This window comes from Haliotis rubra, unplaced genomic scaffold, assembly GCF_003918875.1.
Source record: "Haliotis rubra isolate DU_JTF1 unplaced genomic scaffold, ASM391887v1 Scf593, whole genome shotgun sequence".
Lineage (NCBI taxonomy): Eukaryota > Metazoa > Mollusca > Gastropoda > Lepetellida > Haliotidae > Haliotis > Haliotis rubra.
Window position 1 is genome coordinate 630,305 of NW_025767294.1, and position 21,254 is coordinate 651,558.

The following is a 21,254-nucleotide window of genomic DNA, read 5'->3' on the forward strand; positions in this document are numbered from 1 at the left end:
TTGTCGTATTTTCCCACATAACATTCATTGATAGGTAAATGAGTCTTCTTGGTGCTTATGAAAATGGGAAAGCGGTATCAAAGGGCAGTTCATACACACAAAATAGACGGGTGCATGTCTCCGCGGTCTCCCAGAACTGTAACAAGTTGGTTTCGAATGTAGTAGAACGTGTAGGTCTTTACATCTTTGTGGGCAAGTATGGCGCTTTCGCCTCATTGATGAACAGTTTTGCCATTCAGTTTTGTTCCAGTTATTGTTTTTCTTTCTCCTTATCTCGCTTGCTGTGGCAACACCACAATCCTATCCCTGCCATTGCCCCCACAACGATTCCAATAGCTATAAGGACAGCAGTCAGTAAGTCAGCCTGAAAAGAAGATGTTAAGAAACATGTGGTTTGTGTGTTTTTTTAACCAAGAATCTTGGAAAGTAGGAAAATAATTCAATCATGGGTCTGTAAAATGAAACAGCCAATGTTGATGAGCATGTTGGCCGTTCTGAAAACTAATGTGTTACCAGGCCAGGTGTATTGTCTGGCTTCTCCTCTTTAAGAAGATCTTGTTAGTTTAAAGCAGAGGTCATTTCCAGGAGTACTGCTGTATAGTGTTTGCCAAAACTATTTTCACACCTGTTTCAATTGTTTCGCAAATAGTGTAAACTGATTATTCTCAGACGTTGACTATTCTGATACAACATATCCGTTTGCTGCAATTCCTTCCTGACATGCTAACAGCAAACGAGACTACCAATGTGACAAGATGATAATTTTAGTTTATTGTAATCTAAACACAACTAAATCGTTGTTCCGCTTGACAAATTTACTGCACCTAATCATGTTCATGGAAGCAAATCAACTTGACAAAGGAGCAGTTGACTAAATACAAACCTGGCCACTAACTTCTATGCCATACCGGCAATCTGTAGCAAAGTGTTCACAGTTCTTAGAGAGTAAGTTATATCCAACTCCTCCAATTTGGGATGATGCTCTTCTTACTATCTTAGCTGATTTCAAATGTATGTTAAAAACAGAACAACAATATGATGATTTGAAAAAAAATATAAATGGAAAAGATGAAAAAGGCAACAGTGACTTGATATACATCACTGTGTAGGATTTCAAAGTAAAACATTTCTAGGCTCCGTTGTTGTCAGTAACATGTAATTCCGACAGTTTTAATTACTGGTTTGTCTGGTCCAGAGTCAACTACGTCTTTCAGCTGGAAAAGATTAAATGCTTCGTTAACAACAAATAAACCTTACGGAAATGTCTCGTCATTTGAGTTGTTCTTGTACGCCTTGCTGTCTCCAACAACGTCCCAAAACTTATCTTTGCGAACAGTTCCTTTATCATACACTTTTCCAGTTACTGATGATGCGTGTTCCGGTCCACTCCTCATTGGACCATGGACTCCAGTCCGATGCACGACTTCTTCATTACCTGAATATGTGACAAAAAGTACCATTAGATACATATACATAATTATACGTAACCGAATGATCAATAGCCTACCGCTTAGGCAAACTCGTGATGTGAAATGATGCTGAAGTACTGGGCCCGGTTTCACAATGTGATCGCAGCGCTAAGGTGATTATAACTCCCATACTTTAACAGTGAGTGAGTGAGTATGGTTTTACGTGGCTTTTAGCAATATTCCAACAATATCACGACGGGGGACACCAGAAATTGGCTTCACACATTGTACCCATGTGGGGAATCGAACCCGGGTCTTCAGCGTGCCGAGCGAACGCTTTAACCACTAGGCCACCCCACCGGCCACCCCATACTTTAACATAGACTAACGACATTCGTAGGGCTACGATCGTTTTCTTAAAAGGGGCCACGTACTTATATTTATGGGTAAGGGCATAATCTACATGTATGAAGATAACGTTCAAGTTGTAAGTGTTTCATGTTTATTTCTCCATTCAGAGATTGATTATATCCTCTTTGATACATATGGTTCTGAGACTCACACATCGTGGACTTGTGGTATTTGTGTTTCATTGTCGTGTAATGCCGCACTTAGCAGCTATTTTCCAGCTATATGATAGCTGTTTATTAACAATCGAGTCTGGGCCACACAATCCCCTTGTTGACACCAAGAGGATCGATCTATGCAGTTTCGATACAATGACATGCACAGAAACAACAAGTTTGAATACCCGATCCCGCTGGTCGTCTCTTACCGGCATAGGTGGCTGAAGGTCAATAATGTATTCTAACCGGACCTTCACAATCAGGTCACAAGGTTATTTTATACAGCATATATTATTCATTAACGGAATACTAGATTCAATACTACATCATCAATCTCAATCAAGATGATACTTTATAACGTCAATAATGGGTTACAGTGGACGTATGTACTTACCTCGAATGCCAACAACTGAATTGATCGATGCTCCTGATATCAATCATTAGATTGTCTTGGCCATCCGTGATTATTTACATATTTCAGTCAGGTACTTCGAATATTGCTTGTACGACACTACACAACAAAAAGAAAAAAAAAACTTACGCAAGACTTTCTAAAAAGTATTTGTTAACAACTCCTACCAATGTCCATAGCCCAGTGATTGTACACTCCTCGCGGAAACTCCACCAGGTCACCTGGTTCCAAACTGTCAAGTACTCTCTGATTGTGAAGCTGTACTTCAAGGGACGACATTTGTCTTTATTCTTTAACTGTACTGTAGCTGCACTGTGTCTCTGGAGAGCCTCCACTTGTATGTTTTCTGAAACGTCAAAGAGAAAATATAGAATGCAAACTAAAACTAAATAATCATTTAAGAGACCCACAATCAACCACCAGAAGATGAAACAGTCCCTTGAGATCAATGAACCAATGATAACTGGAATAGTATGACAAATTCAAGTGACCAAAACACAAACGCTAATGATTTCATCCCATGTGTTATCTACCACATATAGTGACCATGACACGACGCCCATTTTGACACTGTTACGCATTAACTTTGCCTTTACTTAACACCTATTCCCCTCGGTAAGGAAATTCCATTTCTACAAGCAGATATTTAAGTGAGTGAGTGAGTTAAAGTATATTTCAATACGTGGCAACTTGCCATTTTTCCATTAGGTTCATATTAATTTACAACACTTGGAGTAAATTTGGACTTTACATAAAAGTTATATACATAGATTCATTCCTTTTTTTCTAAATACTGATGATTTAATGAAGGGTAAATAAAACTACGTTTCATTATGTGTCAGTTCCTTGTCAACATCGCATTTGGCTCATATTAGTGTATAACATGTTTCTTGGAAAAAAAATCGAACCTTGGAATATAGTTATATAGACAAATAAAATGGTCATAAATAATATCTACAAAATCATAGCACCGAATTTGCTTACGGACTGATGTAGGTATTACGTTGCTCAGGTTCACTCAACATCGATAATTCTATCGACAATAACGCTCACTGCGTCAACGTCAATAAATATAAAAGGATGTCGTGGAATTGTTCATACATGAGTCGAGATCATCTATCTCTATAATATAAATGCACTAAATACATGAAAGCGTAATTTTGTCGTAAGTAAAACCTGAAAATAAGAAATGGTCGAGTTTTTTTAAACTGTGTCTTAACACTAGTAACAATCCGCGGAGCAGTACGTTTGTAGTTTATGACTAATAATATTTTATGACTAATACCTTAACAATATTAAGTGATGGTGAAAACTATGGCGTAAATTTGTGAAATATGTTTGCAACGAAATGGCATATAATTTATTGATCTACTTTAAATGAAGGGCAGTGATTTAGTCTTGAGACTATAGCATTTACTCCTCCCACAGAAAATGGGTGCAATTCCTCATATGGGTAGAATATGTGCAAATCTGGAGTCATAATATTGTTGGAATGGTGCTTAAAGCTCACTCAGTCTCTGACGATGTAACATTATTGCTCAATGTCACTACAAAATTGATTTCATAAGTCAACCATAAATCACCCGTAAATTCCATGCGATTCTAAACATTTATGAGTATGAATAGTTGAAAATATTAGCTGAAAGGTTCACCTGATTTATTTCTATACGACATAAACCACCAGCAGAGTAATTATAGATGACACTAAATTATTGTTGAGCATTCCATCTTCCAATAAACAACACTCAACAATACATTGGGATTACACACTGGCGAAGTATAGGTTATGTCTGTATTTCAAGGAGAGCTTAATGGAGAAAGTAAAAACATTTCGTGTACCTCAAAAGATGACCTAAAACAACAGTTACACAATAGTATGTGTTTGCGTATCGGTATATTGGACAGGGCAGCGGTGTGACGAGACTGTGAATCCCCATGGTATTGCGCAACTATGTATATTTATAGCGCCAGCTCACTTTGTCATGAGCTACAAGAGGATTACGTGGCAACGATTATACTCATCACGTGAAGATACAGTATTGATCCAATGACGTAAAAGTGTACACATATGAAAGGTTGATGTAGACTACACAAGAGTTCATAGAACACTGAAGAGAGTCTACTTGTCTGCTAAAGTCTATGATATAACTGTTGGTTGAAACATTATGACCTTGACTCCCCAACTCATGCTGTGTAAAACGTTATTACAAAACCACTTAACATATTGTATTGGGATGTTGGAAGTTTCTTCAAATCGCGATTTCGAAACTGAGGTAGATATATTCTTATTATTGACATATATCCAGATGAAATATCGATGCGTTTAATTAGCAGATCAATAACATGCAATATGTGTTAATAAGATGAAATTTGCGTTAAAGTGAATTGTGCAGTCTGCATATGATATGTTGCATCTCAAATATCAGTTAGATTACTGATTAGTTCAATCAAATATCATAAGGTGAAAAGTGGATTGTAGATATTGCATATAGTATATGTTACACAAGAAAGTGAAAAGTTTAAATCAATCATGATTTCTTTCTCCAAATGTGAACTGTTATAGTGGTGTATGTCAATGAGACGCTATTATTCCTTTGATAAAATATGTGAACATGGGTATGAGGGAAAATCCTAAGGGTCGACGAGTGTTAGTAAGTTGTTATTTAACGTCACATCGGCAATATTTCAGCCATATAGTGACGGGAACATGTGACATTGAAATAGAATATATATAGATATTATAAAAACCTGCCGACGAAGGACAGTAAAACAACTAGAATATCACAGATATACATGTAAAACTAGTAATTGAATCTAAAACATTTTAACTATAGGGGACAACACAATATAAAAATAGGCTATAGATCACCAACAACTGAAGATAGATCACCATACTAGGGTCCATTGGGACTTACAGTACCTTTACTACCTGCATGGACCCTAGCTGGATTTACATCATCCCTTCAGCTGCTGGTGATTGTAAGAAATGTTAGCCAATGTTAAAATTACAAGAATACTACGTTTAAAAATCCTGGTGAGTTTAAATTGACTTTGAATATATTGGGACTTACGTACCCTCTCAGGAGGACAATAATTTTACAGAACTTTAACCCCCTTTGAGGGTACAGCCGTTAACAATCTCAGTTACTAATCTAAACTACCAATAATAAAATATGTACCTATTTACAAATCAGTTAACAAATCTAATTCTTAAGGGTCAACGAAGAAATTTCGTTACGTAGGGGTCTTATTGCAATTGTGGTTTTCAATTATCTGGCAATAGGACTACAACCCAAGAGTAGACACTACATGAGTCATTGATTTAGTACTGTGTCCTACGTCCAGGGTTACCTATGCCCACACTCAAACAAGCCATCGAGACATAAAGTCGCTTCTTTTGATAAATACGTGTTTGGAAATATAGCCCAGAAGCTCAATCCAATTTCAACAACAGTATAACAGTCAATGGCAAGATACTGACAAGCAACATTGTTCCAAAATACACATCAGTTGAAATAAATTTACGCAGAGACACATAGTCACGCAGTTTTTTGGTACCTATTCTGTAATTCTGGAATGGCAAAACACGAAATATGGCCCGTAAGTACTAGTAGGTTACGGCACTCCGCGGGACCTACGTTGTTTAGTACTTCCGGTGACAAACAATGTTTCATACCTTTTCGAATGGTCTCGTGGTTGTCAGTCGACAGTATAGAACCGATAATCTTTGCATAAATAACACATTTCCGATCTAACAACCCCCAAATTAGCCAACTATTACTACTGTCATTAACTGTGACAGCCAAGCATAGTTGTACAAAGTCATATTTCGTGGTTGCGCAATTTGAACATACGCGTGTTACCGGAAATCTGGTACCGGAAGTACCACCTCACGAGACGCACGGGTCCTTCATACCAACGGTTCCCTCGCCTTAAGATCCCTAAAAGAGCAAGTGTACATTGCTAGCAAATTTAGCTCTTGACTTCTGATCTATCTGCGTACATTGCATTAAGTCATCTCCACAACTTACACGGTTGGGAGCTCCTGCAGTGTTAGTTAGTGAGTGCGTTAAGTTTTACGCTGCTTTTAGCAATATTCCAGCAATATGACGGCGGGGAAATACCATCATGGGCCTCATATAGTGTGGGGTATCGAACACGCGGCTTCCGCATGACGAGCGAACGCTTTAACCACTAGGCTACCCCACCGCCCCTTCCAGTTTAAGAGTAGAGATAATAGATCAGACTTGATGGCTTTGAAATAGAATTCAGGAAAGAACACTGTCGCATTCGTTTTGGTTAATTTTGCCACTTTCTCTTTGTTTTTGTAATGGCGACAACGCGACAGTGTCCCTTCTAGGTGTCCATACACGTTGCGAATGCACTAAACTGGGTATAAGTGGTGTGGTAGAACTACATGTTCTGTACCGTAGTTTTGTTTTGCATCACAAATCAGATATTTCAACTATAACAACAAATATCATTATCCATTCTTCGCCGTTTTCTAGTCTCTTCATGCACGGTTTAAAAGAAGAAATCAGGAGCTACCGAGTTTTCTGAAGAAACTACACATTTTCTATAACTTTAGTCGTGGTATGCTGTTCAAATTACACTAAGAAGTGAATGACAAACTTTCAAATTCCGATTGTCAAATATTTTTACATTGACTCACAAACTTGCAAATGCAGAATCACAAACCTACGAATAAGGAATCACAGGCCTACACTACTGAATCACAAACTTACCAATACTGTATCACCAACGAACAATACTCAATCATTAACTTTCAAACACTGAATCACAAACTTACACATGCTTAATTACAGTTTTACAAATACAGAGTTACAAACATTGTTTCTTCCTACAATATATTATATGTAGGATCTGTGTCACATCACATTTGACAGACGAATTATATAAACACTTACATTCCTTGCCTTCAGCTGCGCAGTATACTCCCTTTCCTGACTGCCTTTAGTGGCTTCTGCACAACATCTTGTGTGATCTTGACATTGCGTTCACCCAGGCATGTATTCCCGAGGTATCCTAACTGCACGTAACGGAATATGCCATTTCAGTGTTACATAGGTTTGCAACGGGTCCAAGTTTACATATACTCAATGATGACAAGAAACGAGGATCTTGTTGCATTTCACTATCAGAAATATTTCAGCAATTCACGTTGCCATGGATTGGACATGGTGATTGATTTTAATCGCAGTGTCCTCGAGTAGGGTTTCACACAATCAAACACGCCATCGAGAAATTCAATCCCCTCTTGTGATAAACATTTGTTCAACGCTTAACCAAGGGTCTCCACGGGGTAGCAAATATTGTAATAAGCACTTTCAAAGACTGGCGAGACCAAAGCCATTTTACTGGTAGTGGTTATAGACAACTGATTTTAAAATGTGTGCTGGAGCTTTGTTACAGGGAGTGAACTGGCCTACGCAGGGGCTATGAGCAAGTTTAAAATATTCAAGCAATATCAGGGCGGGGGACACCAGAAATGTGCTTCACACATTGTACCAATGTAGGGAATCGAACCCGGATCTTCGGCGGCATGAACGAACGCTTTAACTGCTAGGCTTCCCTTTTCATCTCAAATGGCGATGAAATGAGTCTTTGTAAGGTTTTATAATAGTGAAAGTTAACAGTTCTTCGTGAAGTTCAGTGGCTGTGATGTAATAACGTGTCGTACCCTCACTGCGTTGTAATGTCTATTGCTCTGCCGTCTTGTTGTGTCTGTGGCTGTGATGTAATACCGTGTCGTGCCCTCACTGTGTTGTAATATCTATTGCTCTGCCGTCTTGTTGTGTCTGTCGCCGTGCTGTCGTAGCTATATAGTGTTGTAGTGTTGTAGTGTCGTGTCCCGGTGTCGGCCCGGAGTAAGTTAAGTGCAACACCAGAAGTTATCAGAAATGTTATCAGTTATCAGAAACGCCATAAGAACAATAACGAATAATAACAAATAACATCAACCATTAACATTCATCAACTTTTCCTACTCAGTTCATCCCGGATATTACAGAGGCATTGTTTTAAAATACACTTATAATTAATATGAATTTCATTATAAGCTTACAAATACCGACTGACAAACATAGATCTTCTGAATCACATTTTATTTTTCCTACTTTATAACTATTGTGTGCCAAATCACGAAATATACCAACCTTTTCCTTCCTATCACTGACGTCTTCATAAAAATCTCCTACCTAAGGCAGCTCTTCACAGTTGGCCTTCCTCTTACACTGTGTTATGTCATCCTGACATCGCATGTCAGGTAAATCAACTGCGTTGGAACAAACTATCGCATTATAAAAGTCTCTGCTAGTAGGTTGACAATAGGACAATAGTTACTTCATGCCAACCTGACGCAAATAGCGTGACTTCCATTGTCAGCTTGCATAAACAACCTTAAAACGGCCATCTGTAAAGCGGAACAAAACAATTCATCAAAGTGAGTGAGTATGGTTTTGAGCCGTTTTTAGCAATGTCCAAGCAATATCACGGCGGGAAGTTCATCAAAGGGAGAAGTTTAATGGTCATTTGTATGCTCAACATGTGGCAGAGGAATATCTTGCGTTAAAAGAAAAAGATTCAAGTAATACAATATGAAAATATGTCCTAATATGAACTACCTAAGGTGTTCACAAAACAGTACCTAGTAAATAAAAGCGAAGATGTTCACAAAACAGTACCTAGTAAATAAGCGACAAAACCCTTTCCACATTCTATATATGAGTTATCTGCTAAAAACTGAGTCGGTTGCACAATTGTGACTATATCATGAGCATATATGTGTTTCAGCAGTATTAGAGTGTAACACATGTACAAATTCAGAACATGGAAATGGGAGACATTGTAACGTAACATTGTAAGTTGTTGTTCACTGATCAGGAGTACGACTGCAACGATTAACCCACCTCGATTCGATTCGAGTTTCGATATTGGACCCTCGATTCGATCATTTTCCATTCGAATCTTCATACAAGTAAAACATCAGATTTTATTTAGCTCTAAGAGTTGGTCTTTTTAGCGTTAAATCAATCGTCAACTTGGCGATATCTACTTACAACAATTTTCATTGGATAATAATCAACCAATCACGTTTCGCATTATTTCAGCGCTCGAAACTGCTCGAGTTGAAGTCAAATTTACGTTCTGGCTTTGTGGAAATAATTTAAATAGGTATTACAATATCGAGTCCGACTAGTGATAATGGTTATCGAAAATCGAAACTAAGGTGTCAGATTTGATTTTCGATAAATCGAACCGAATCGCTGTAGTCCTAGACACGAGGGGGGCATGAGTTGATGTACCCTCTATGTTTGTTTGTTACGTGTCAACCTATAGGCCCCGAGGGAACAGTGTACAGCGTATTTATCTTACCGAACACCTCAATGTTAATTTTGAACTGTTTGAAGCACGGGTACCGGATAATAATAAGGTGCACCAGGGTTAAGCAATTAGCCAATACCGACCATGGCTACATTTTCAGATGACATAGAATCTAGCAGACGACAAGAATAATTTAGAGTTACCTCCCTTCCGCCTATATGCATTCGCTAAACATCAAACTTGACTCAATTATTCGAGATAAAGCATTACTAGCACGAAGTACCAAAGGAATTCCCATAGTTCTGTATTCCCAGCGGGTAACATAGAAAACGTTGTAACGTATGTTTGTAAGCGTGGTACATTGAAAATAATAAAAGAGGGCTCACCCAATCAGAAAACGACATTTATGTGTGAGGTAAGACAAGAGATATTGTTGAAGTTGTTCAGGAACCGGTGCTAATTATAAGTGTTACTTATCAATGATGAGTTAATGATCATCAGAAAGTTGTGTTTAATATAATGTTCGGTAAATATATAGACTGCTTTTGGCTGTTACTTGTCTACACAAAGATCAAGTCCTCAATTTTATCAATGGTGATGTCACTTCTCTTGTATACTCGCATGGTTCGAAGCCAGTATATTCCCCAAGTATGTGGCCTCTCTCAATGCATGACAAAACACCGAGGTCGAGATCACCAGGTCGAAACTAAACAAATCTTCTACATTTATTCGTGCTACGGGTTATTCCCTGCAGGGGCGGAAGTGACAGTCTAGTGGTCAAAGCTTCCGCTCGTCACGCTAGCGGGTTCGATTCCCCAAATGGGTATAAAGTGTGAAGCCCATTTCTGGTGTTGCCTGCCGTGATATCGCTGGAATAGTGCTAAAGGCGGCGTAAAACCATACTCACTCACACACTCACTATTCACAGGAACGTAGAAAAGGTCAGTCAGTGTTAATGTCATTTCAAGACACAGACGCGTGATGAACGAAGGATCGGGAAATGATTTTAATTATACATCATTGAACGTCAGTTTTGCGGTATGTGACCGACCACTCGTCCAACATGAAATGTGCATGTCGTGTTAACTTCACATTAAAAAAACGTGTACAGTTAACAAAAGCCGTCAAATGTGTTCTGAAGGTGGCAAACTATACTGCTCCTTACATCCCACTAACTGGCCAGTTTTCCAGACAATCCTTTACGTGATGGCAATTTTGGCACATACTCTACCACATCCACCATCTTTCCCGTTTCGTAAAATACATGACATAGAAATTAAGATATCAGTAGCATCCTTTAAGTTGGTTTCATGCTACTTGAACACAATCATTACAAAACTGTTTACATATTTATTGCACACATACGATGTATACAAAATTGTTGAAAAGAAATATTTTCTTATATTCAAAACACTGAAAAATGACACATATTTACTGAATCGTACCACAAATTAAACAAATGGAAACTTCTCTCAAAATGTCTACAAAACAGGTATAGTAATGGTCATAAATATAGTTTTCAAAAACTGTTGCTATGACAACCATATAGAATTCTAACAAATTATAATATATAATTCTAACATGTTCAACAAATTTGACTAAAACAATTGCTGCGAAGAAGCATGTGAAGTTTCAGCTTTACTGGTCCAGAGGATTCGGATGATAAAATGTACATGATGCACAAAAAACAAGCAGGAAATAACCTAACCTCACTTCCTGTCAGGTACAGTTATAACACCACTTAATCAATCTGCATTTGGTATTTAAAAGGCCTCAGGCCTATATTACATTACACAATATTTACAACTGAGCAGCAGAAAAACATATGTCAAGTATTTACAGATTACAGATTTAAAACAGAATGTGTTAATAATGCAAAGGAATCTTAGCTTATGTTTGAAAAATGACAACACACCTGTGTTGAACTTCAGAAACCTTCAATTAACCTCTTGAACAACAAATACGCTTTAATGTCCGCGTGACATTCTGCACATGGATTCGTGTGCCGTATGCTCGCTAACACTGACAGTCGGTCGGGGATCTAGTGTCGGTGTCTTCAGAAGCCTATGATTTTCAATCTTCACTTCATAATCCACTACATCTATCATAGCCAGACATGAATTTCCTTGGATCGAAGCACTCATAGTACCATAACCACGGCCGTCAATACGGATACTATCGCCTACACATGACGCCATGTTTGTTTACACTGTGAACGTAGTCCCTAAAATTTGCATATGACCTCTCTAATTTGCATCCATATCTGCATATGACCCCAACTGATACCGAAACTATCCGTTGGCTTTATCCTGCCGAGAATGCTATCCATTGTATGATAAATAAATATATTATGGAATTATCAATCGTTTTGATTGTTCTAATCATTATAATACATTGTTCAATGTAATCAAAAGACATTTGCACCTTGGTACTTTAAGTAATGACTTTGGCTTCAGTAATTATTTTAACGGTTACATTATAGTTTCTTGTGTGTGTGGGGAGGTTGGGTAGTCTAGTGGTTAAAGCGTTGGCTCGTCACGTCGAAGACCCGGGTTCGAATCCCCACATGGGTACAATGAGTGAAGCCGATTTCTGGTGTCCCCCGCCGTGATATTGCAGGAATATTCTAAAAGCGGCGTAAAACAAAATTCAGTCAATCTTGTGTGTGTAATAAACTTTTACCACCTGTCTTTCATTTATCAATGATAACATTTAAGCTAATTATAAACCTCTATCCATCACAAGGGTTATATTTCCCTCATTACTGAACCAGATGTTACGTTTTCTTTGCATTATTAAAACATTACATTTCAATGAGTTTTGTAAAAGCTTCTTGTTTTAAAACGCTGCAAGACACAGTTCTGCCATGGCCACCTGAAAGTCGGGAGACTTCGACAGACAAACCATTGATTGTGAACACTTTTTATACCATAAGAGTATGAAGGCAAGAAATAAGCAAAGGAACCGATTTTGATCACCCGATTCGTTAAAGTCGCCTATTAAAACAAAAGGTAGCTAGATCTCAAAAGTCTGTCTCGGATAACAAACAGCATTCTTAATATATATTGTTCATCTAATGTGGTTGTATAAATTAAGCAGATGTTGTAGGAGCTTACATAGTAAAACTGCTTTAAGACGGAGATGGAATAAGAGCTCTCGTTCTTGTTTCCCAGCCTTCACAAGTTCATACTACATGATGGAATCTTTTGTGAGGGACGCGAGTATCCAAAGACGTGTCCCGGAACTGCTGATATGGAATGCTTCGAAAGGCTGAATGAACAGGAGCATGACTCAGGCATGAATATTAGGCTTGTAACGGAATGGTACAAGTTGGTGAGGAATGTTGTGGAATCCAGTAAACCGCTTTGTGATCAAATATGGGGCATTCGTCGAACACTCCACAGTTTCCTTGACCGATTTATTTGGTTTCACCATTTTATGGTGGGAATTGAACTTGTTAGTTTTTGGACCGTTTTTCTCTTTCCTCCTTTCCGCCACTTCAGGAAAACCAGGCAGTCAATGCTACCCCTGCTACTACCACAGCGGCGCTCCCAACAACCATAGCTACTGCATTACACAGAACCTTGGCCTAAAGGAAAGGAAAACAATTGATGTTTGGTTTGTTTTCTACATTCAAAATGTGTTTCCAGAATCCCAGACCCGCCATATTGCTGGATATTGCTAGGTGCGGCGTAAACTAGACTCACTCACAAAAATCCCAGACAACACTATTTCAACCATACGGTTTTCTGTAAGGAACACCAAATAGTTCTAAACGTGCTGGCTGTTCTGAAAGGTAATGTTACGACCTCAAGGTGAATCGTTTGGCATCTCTTCTTAATAAAGAATGAGTGAGTTGCGATGTACATCAGCAATTTTCCAGCAATATCACGCCCGAGGATACCAGAGTTGTGCTACATAAATCGTAATCGTACCCATTTGTGAAATTTAAACCGAAGAACATGTACGTCTCAAAAGAGATATTTGCAAATAGATCCGTATGGTGAAAACCCATTTGCGAACAGAATACAACAATTTAAAAGCAGACGTCGTAGCAAGACAGGAAAAGTGCAATTGCTTTCTTTCTAGTTCCTTAATTCTTGAGTGATCAGTTCATATTAATTTGACCACTATTTCACCATTTAAGGCAATCTGTTTGGCAACAGAGAGATTGACCATCTATGGTATTGATATTTTATATCAAGATACAACGTGACAATTTGCTACACTACCTGCCCTACAAGACTGTTATTCATTTATGTGTAGGTTTTACACTTTAATATCGAATTTAGATGTCCCTTTGCAACAATATCTTTGAGAATTTGCTACCAGTAAATACTTCTTTTGTATATTTGACCAGTGGCAAGATAAATATCTGTCTGAGCAGATCTACACGTAATTAAACGTAATTAATTAAACAAATAAACCTGGCAAAGGAACAGTTAGACAAATACAAACCTGATCACTTTCTTCTTTGCCATACCGGCACCATTTAGCAAAGTGTTCACAGTTCTTATAGAGCAAGTTATAGCCAACTTTTCCAACTTTGGATAATGCTCTTTGTACTATCCTAGATGGTTCCAAGTGGCTGGAAACAACAGAACAACAATGTGATCCTTTGGAATTCAATTCCTTGGTATTAAAGGGAACGATAGAAAGACCCCAAAAACTGGATAAATACCATTGTTCAGGATTTCAAAATGAACCGTTCTTCCAGGATTGTTACTGGGAGTAACTTTCACTTAATGACACTATCAATTATTGTTGTTGTTTTTCTGGTCCAGAATCAATTGTTTAGATGTGACACCGTCCTACAGCTAGAGCAAAAATGACTGCTGAATTGAACAACAAACAAAACTTACTGTAATTCCAAATCCTTTGAGTTGTTTTTTTCCGCTTTGCTCTCTTCAGCTACTGTCCAAAAATTGTCTTTGCGAACGATTCCTTTATCAGACTTTACTCCAGATATTGTACTAGGGTGCTTCAGGTCACTTCCACCTGCACCATCGACTCCAGACAAGTGCACGACTTCTTCTTTACCTAAATAACACACGAGAATATTATAACATTATTTATTACAAGATATGTAATGCAGTTTTGTCAGAAATAACCGAATGCCCAATACAAAACCTCTTCATAAATTCCATGATATGATTTGGCGTTTAAGAACAGATGTTTAATCTTTCAGGAAAGGTATCTACAAGTCAATATGGCATCTATGTTTAAACTTTTATGTGTCCGAGAAATTTAATAATTACACATTGACATATATGATTCTAAAACACACAAATCGTAGACATATGGTTTCATTGTTTCTCTGTTGTTCAAAGGTACCTTTCCGACTATATGCCTTTCTTTAAACAATCGAGTCTGGGCCAGATCATCCGGTGATTGGCATCATGAGGATGCATCAACCAAGTCACCGGCTCGATCGCCTCTTGCTACAAGCATGGGTTACTGAAGACCAATTATAACTCAGATAGGATATATGCCTTGTGATATCCATGCAGTGGCGGAATACTAGATTTGCATCTTTATTGTGCAGATCTCAAAATGTCAGGTGTATTTTATTGTGAATCTCTATACGTATTTTGAAAACAATTCCATTGATGGATGCTCATGATTTCAATCACTGGATTGTCTGAGCCAGCTGTGATTATTCACAACTGCTGTCATATACCACGTATATTGCTGACACAACATTCAACAATACAAATGCGCAGAAAAACACAAAATTTACATAATATTTTGTTACACTACACTTACCGATATACACAGCCCAGTGACTGTACACTCCTCGCTCAAACTCCAACAAGTCACCTGGTTCCAAGATGTCAAGTACTTCCTGGTTGTGTTTCTGTAGTTCAAGGGATGACGTTTCTGTACTATTTAGCTATGCACTTTGTGAACTGTGCCTCCAAATATTTATTTTCGCCGCTTTTGGAAATATCCCAGCAGTATCACAGTCAGTGGACACCAGAAATGGGCATCACACATTGTACCCATATGAGGAATTAAACCCAGGGATTCGGTGAGATGGGCAATTGCGTCAACCACTACCCTACAATCCATCTTAATGATGAACTTGTACGTCTTGCGTGATATGTTTGCAAATAGGATATTATGGCGATAGCCAAAAGGCGAAGCACAATGCTTCCATTCAAAGCAGACGTCGTCGTCGCGTGACAGGAGTAGTGCAAAAGCTTTCTTTAGAGGCGAATTCTTCAGTGATCGGTTCATCTTATTTTTACTACTATTTTATCATTTAACAAATATGTCTGTTTCTCATCATAGACAAGACTGACCATCTCTCATTTTACATTTTATATCAATATTCGCCAAGGCCAGTAGGTACAAATGCGTCCTGACCTGGCTATCAGTAGACGAGACTGTTATTCTTTGACGTTAGGCTTTATACTTCAACACAGAAATTTAGATGTCCATGTGCGACAATAAATAAGTCTTGTGTATGTGTGACCAGCAGCAAGATAAATGTTTTTGTCTGAGCAGACCTAAACGTCATTCATTAGTTGATCTCCAACTTACAGAGCCTTGTGGAAGCTAAGTGAACCTGGCAAATGAACAGTTGAACAAATACAAACCTCTCTATTTTCCTGTGTGTTCTTTTCAATTGCTGTAACTGTCGCATATGATTTCAGTGGACTGTAAACAGCAAACCAACAATATGACCAATTGGAATTTAGGTCCTTGGCAATAACGGTGTGCGTGAAAAGGGCAACAACAACAAAATGTAAACCATTGTCCAGGATTTATACATGGACCGTTTTTTAGGGTCCGTAAGGTTGTGAGTTACATTACTGGTTTGTCTGTTCCAGAGTTAGTTATATTCACGTTACATCATCTTACACCTGGACAGGAAGTGTTTTTTCATCAACAACAAAACTTACTTTGATTCCCTGCCTATTACATTTATGCTGTGCATCTTGCTCTCTCCAACAACATTCCAAAAGTCATCTTTGCGAACAATTACATGTAATTTATCATCATGTACTCCACTTCTTTCTGCACCATCGACTCTAGACAAGTGCACAACTTCCGAGTTACCTAAATAATACAAGGGAAATTCCGTAAAACAGAATGAAGACAGAAAGTCAGGGAATAAGAGAAAGATAAACATTGAGACGTGAACTTGGCCTAAGCTTTCGCGAGGCAAGGACACGACAAGGTCGTCAGAGGACACTAGCGAAGTAGACGAGTTAAAGGGCGGGGTGAAAGTAACAAATCATTGAAAAGGGGAGTCACCGAACGGTGCTGCTCGAGGACCCTCTAATTACAATACACATGAGTGAAGTGACAGATACAGTTATTATCGTATCAAAACGATATATTGAAATATGTGGTCAAAATCAGGTCAGGCTCGTCTCGTTCAAAAAAGACATGTGTGGGCGCTAAGAACTCAGAGTGCGGAGAGTACTAGCTCAATATTTCGGAAGCCAATCTACTTTACTCAGTTCTCCGTGTGGTAACCATACTGCCCTGTCCTGTGTTGGAGTTGTACGTAGAGAGAAATGGACTGAGACAGAGTAAACCTATGTGAGTGTAGAACTTGGTCTTGCGTTTTTCCTTGAATGTATGTGTGCCCGTACATAAATGTAATGCGGTTAGTTAGGAGTGACGTTCCATTGACATATATGATTCTAAAACACACAAATCGTAGACATATGGTTTCATTGTTTCTCTGTTGTTCAAAGGTACCTTTCCGACTATATGCCTTTCTTTAAACAATCGAGTCTGGGCCAGATCATCCGGTGATTGGCATCATGAGGATGCATCAACCAAGTCACCGGCTCGATCGCCTCTTACTACAAGCATGGGTTACTGAAGACCAATTATAACTCAGATAGGATATATGCCTTGTGATATCCATGCAGTGGCGGAATACTAGATTTGCATCTTTATTGTGCAGATCTCAAAATGTCAGGTGTATTTTATTGTGAATCTCTATACGTATTTTGAAAACCATTCCATTGATGGATGCTCATGATTTCAATCACTGGATTGTCTGAGCCAGCTGTGATTATTCACAACTGCTGTCATATACCACGTATATTGCTGACACAACATTCAACAATACAAATGCGCAGAAAAACACAAAATTTACATAATATTTTGTTACACTACACTTACCGATATACACAGCCCAGTGACTGTACACTCCTCGCTCAAACTCCAACAAGTCACCTGGTTCCAAGATGTCAAGTACTTCCTGGTTGTGTTTCTGTAGTTCAAGGGATGACGTTTCTGTACTATTTAGCTATGCACTTTGTGAACTGTGCCTCCAAATATTTATTTTCGCCGCTTTTGGAAATATCCCAGCAGTATCACAGTCAGTGGACACCAGAAATGGGCATCACACATTGTACCCATATGAGGAATTAAACCCAGGGATTCGGTGAGATGGGCAATTGCGTCAACCACTACCCTACAATCCATCTTAATGATGAACTTGTACGTCTTGCGTGATATGTTTGCAAATAGGATATTATGGCGATAGCCAAAAGGCGAGCACAATGCTTCCATTCAAAGCAGACGTCGTCGCGTGACAGGAGTAGTGCTAAAGCTTTCTTTAGAGGCGAATTCTTCAGTGATCGGTTCATCTTATTTTTACTACTATTTTATCATTTAACAAATATGTCTGTTTCTCATCATAGACAAGACTGACCATCTCTCATTTTACATTTTATATCAATATTCGCCAAGGCCAGTAGGTACAAATGCGTCCTGACCTGGCTATCAGTAGACGAGACTGTTATTCTTTGACGTTAGGCTTTATACTTCAACACAGAAATTTAGATGTCCATGTGCGACAATAAATAAGTCTTGTGTATGTGTGACCAGCAGCAAGATAAATGTTTTTGTCTGAGCAGACCTAAACGTCATTCATTAGTTGATCTCCAACTTACAGAGCCTTGTGGAAGCTAAGTGAACCTGGCAAATGAACAGTTGAACAAATACAAACCTCTCTATTTTCCTGTGTGTTCTTTTCAATTGCTGTAACTGTCGCATACGATTTCAGTGGACTGTAAACAGCAAACCAACAATATGACCAATTGGAATTTAGGTCCTTGGCAATAACGGTGTGCGTGAAAAGGGCAACAACAACAAAATGTAAACCATTGTCCAGGATTTATACATGGATCGTTTTTTAGGGTCCGTAAGGTTGTGAGTTACATTACTGGTTTGTCTGTTCCAGAGCTAGTTATATTCACGTTACATCATCTTACACCTGGACAGGAAGTGTTTTTTCATCAACAACAAAACTTACTTTGATTCCCTGCCTATTACATTTATGCTGCGCATCTAGCTCTCTCCAACAACATTCCAAAAGTCATCTTTGCGAACAATTACATGTAATTTATCATCATGTACTTCACTTCTTTCTTCACCATCGACTCTAGACAAGTGCACAACTTCCGAGTTACCTAAATAATACAAGGGAAATTCCGTAAAACAGAATGAAGACAGAAAGTCAGGGAATAAGAGAAAGATAAACATTGAGACGTGAACTTGGCCTAAGCTTTCGCGAGGCAAGGACACGACAAGGTCGTCAGAGGACACTAGCGAAGTAGACGAGTTAAAGGGCGGGGTGAAAGTAACAAATCATTGAAAAGGGGAGTCACCGAACGGTGCTGCTCGAGGACCCTCTAATTACAATACACATGAGTGAAGTGACAGATACAGTTATTATCGTATCAAAACGATATATTGAAATATGTGGTCAAAATCAGGTCAGGCTCGTCTCGTTCAAAAAGACATGTTTGGGCGCTAAGAACTCAGAGTGCGGAGAGTACTAGCTCAATATTTCGGAAGCCAATCTACTTTACTCAGTTCTCCGTGTGGTAACCATACTGCCCTGTCCTGTGTTGGAGTTGTACGTAGAGAGAAATGGACTGAGACAGAGTAAACCTATGTGAGTGTAGAACTTGGTCTTGCGTTTTTCCTTGAATGTATGTGTGCCCGTACATAAATGTAATGCGGTTAGTTAGGAGTGACGTTCGACCGACCACTCACTCCTTGACTTAGCAACCATGGACGGACCGAGCGACTGGAGAGCCGGATCTACCATCTCGACTGACAATGTGGAACGGCCATACTTAGTTTACTGAAGCCCAATCGCCAGTTACGACAATATTGAAATGTTTAGCGAAAATCAATGTTCAGTACATGTCGTTGTTCTGCTAAGCTTAATAGTTATGAAGATGAAAATAATATGTTGATGTCAGTCATTTGCAATACTGAATGATTATTTGATATCTTCATATATGGAATTGAATTGAAATGTTTATTGAATGTACAATCTGCATTTGAATAAACCTTGGAACGCTGGCAACGCTGATGCTATTGTTATCCTGAATTCACCTAATATATCCAAAGGAAAATATTACCACGAAACAGTCCATAATGTTTACCATTAGATACATAAAATTATGTAGTCTTCGCAGAATGCCGATATACAGCCACTTTACCAACACCATGATATGATATGACGCTTTGCTACCAGTATTAATTAAAATGTCTGTTAGTAATGGTATCTACTGGTAAATGGTTTAAGATAACGTTCAACATTCAAGTGTTTCATAGGCTACTGAAGGCACAATTTATCACGGATCTTCACAGGTACAACATATGAGTATAATTCAAAGTAAATTAAGCTCTACCAAGTATTTCAATCGTAGAATACCTGCCGTTTTAAATAATGACTAGATATGAGTACAATCGCCAGTGTCGGAAGTGATGGTGACAATCTAGTCAGGGTCCATGCAAGGAAGTATGGTGAGCTACATTCAGTTGATGGTCATCTATAGCCAGTTTTTACGCTGTAATGTCCTTAATAGTATACTTTAGGTTGCATGCTGGTTTTAAGTCTGTAACTGTGATGTCATGGTCGAGTTGCGGCAGATTTTGAGCATGCTTTATATAAGTATGATCTGTTTTAGTCACGATATGGCTGACATATTGCCAAAGTGACTGTAAATTTTAACTCACTCACACATTTGACCACTTTCTAATGGATCCAAGAGGAGCAACATTGTGTGAGTCACAGTCACAGTGAGAATGCAATCCATGATCAACATGTAACATGTCACCTGCTTTTAGACTTTCAAGTACGTCCTTGTTGTGTTGCCAGTGTTCAAAGGACGATGATGTGGATGAGTCATTCAGGTCCCTTCTCATTGTAGCATCGTGTCCAGGCAACTGCCCGACTTCACTGTTCTCTGAAATAAAGGATACATGACAATGATTATCATTAGAAACACATACAGTCTTGTTGAAAACAATGGAATGCGCAATGGTCAACCTCTTTTCCAACCGTGATATGATATGAAGCTGAGATAACTGAAACTATCAATACATCTTTCAGTACTGTATCTACGCGTAAGTGTAGCATCTACATGTTTGAAAATAACGTTCAACGTTTAACCCTCTCAATGCTGCTGTCGGACCCATCCGACAGGAGAACAGCATAATGACAACCCAAACAAAACTTCCAATAACTATGTA

General features: G+C 38.6%; 1 protein-coding gene and 1 long non-coding RNA gene across 2 annotated transcripts in view; both read right to left on the reverse strand.

Moving 5' to 3' along the window:
• Nucleotides 1–18,753, reverse strand: part of LOC124255115 (phospholipase A and acyltransferase 3-like) — a 77,651-nt gene extending 58,898 nt beyond the window's left edge. Inside the window, exons 1-5 of the mRNA XM_046688958.1 lie at nt 18,712–18,753; nt 17,880–17,970; nt 16,640–16,796; nt 16,334–16,394; nt 15,498–15,588 (exon numbers count right to left, since the gene is read on the reverse strand). Coding sequence (XP_046544914.1) covers nt 15,498–15,588; nt 16,334–16,394; nt 16,640–16,674 — 187 coding nt within the window. The 5' untranslated portion in view covers nt 16,675–16,796; nt 17,880–17,970; nt 18,712–18,753. The remainder of the gene's footprint in view (nt 1–15,497; nt 15,589–16,333; nt 16,395–16,639; nt 16,797–17,879; nt 17,971–18,711) is intronic.
• LOC124255116 lies at nt 1,259–7,401 on the reverse strand. Its single transcript, XR_006892621.1, has 3 exons — nt 7,316–7,401; nt 2,555–2,733; nt 1,259–1,435 (listed from the first exon to the last, which is right to left on the reverse strand). It is a non-coding gene; the product is annotated as an uncharacterized LOC124255116 (long non-coding RNA).
• Nucleotides 18,754–21,254: the final 2,501 nt, after the last annotated feature.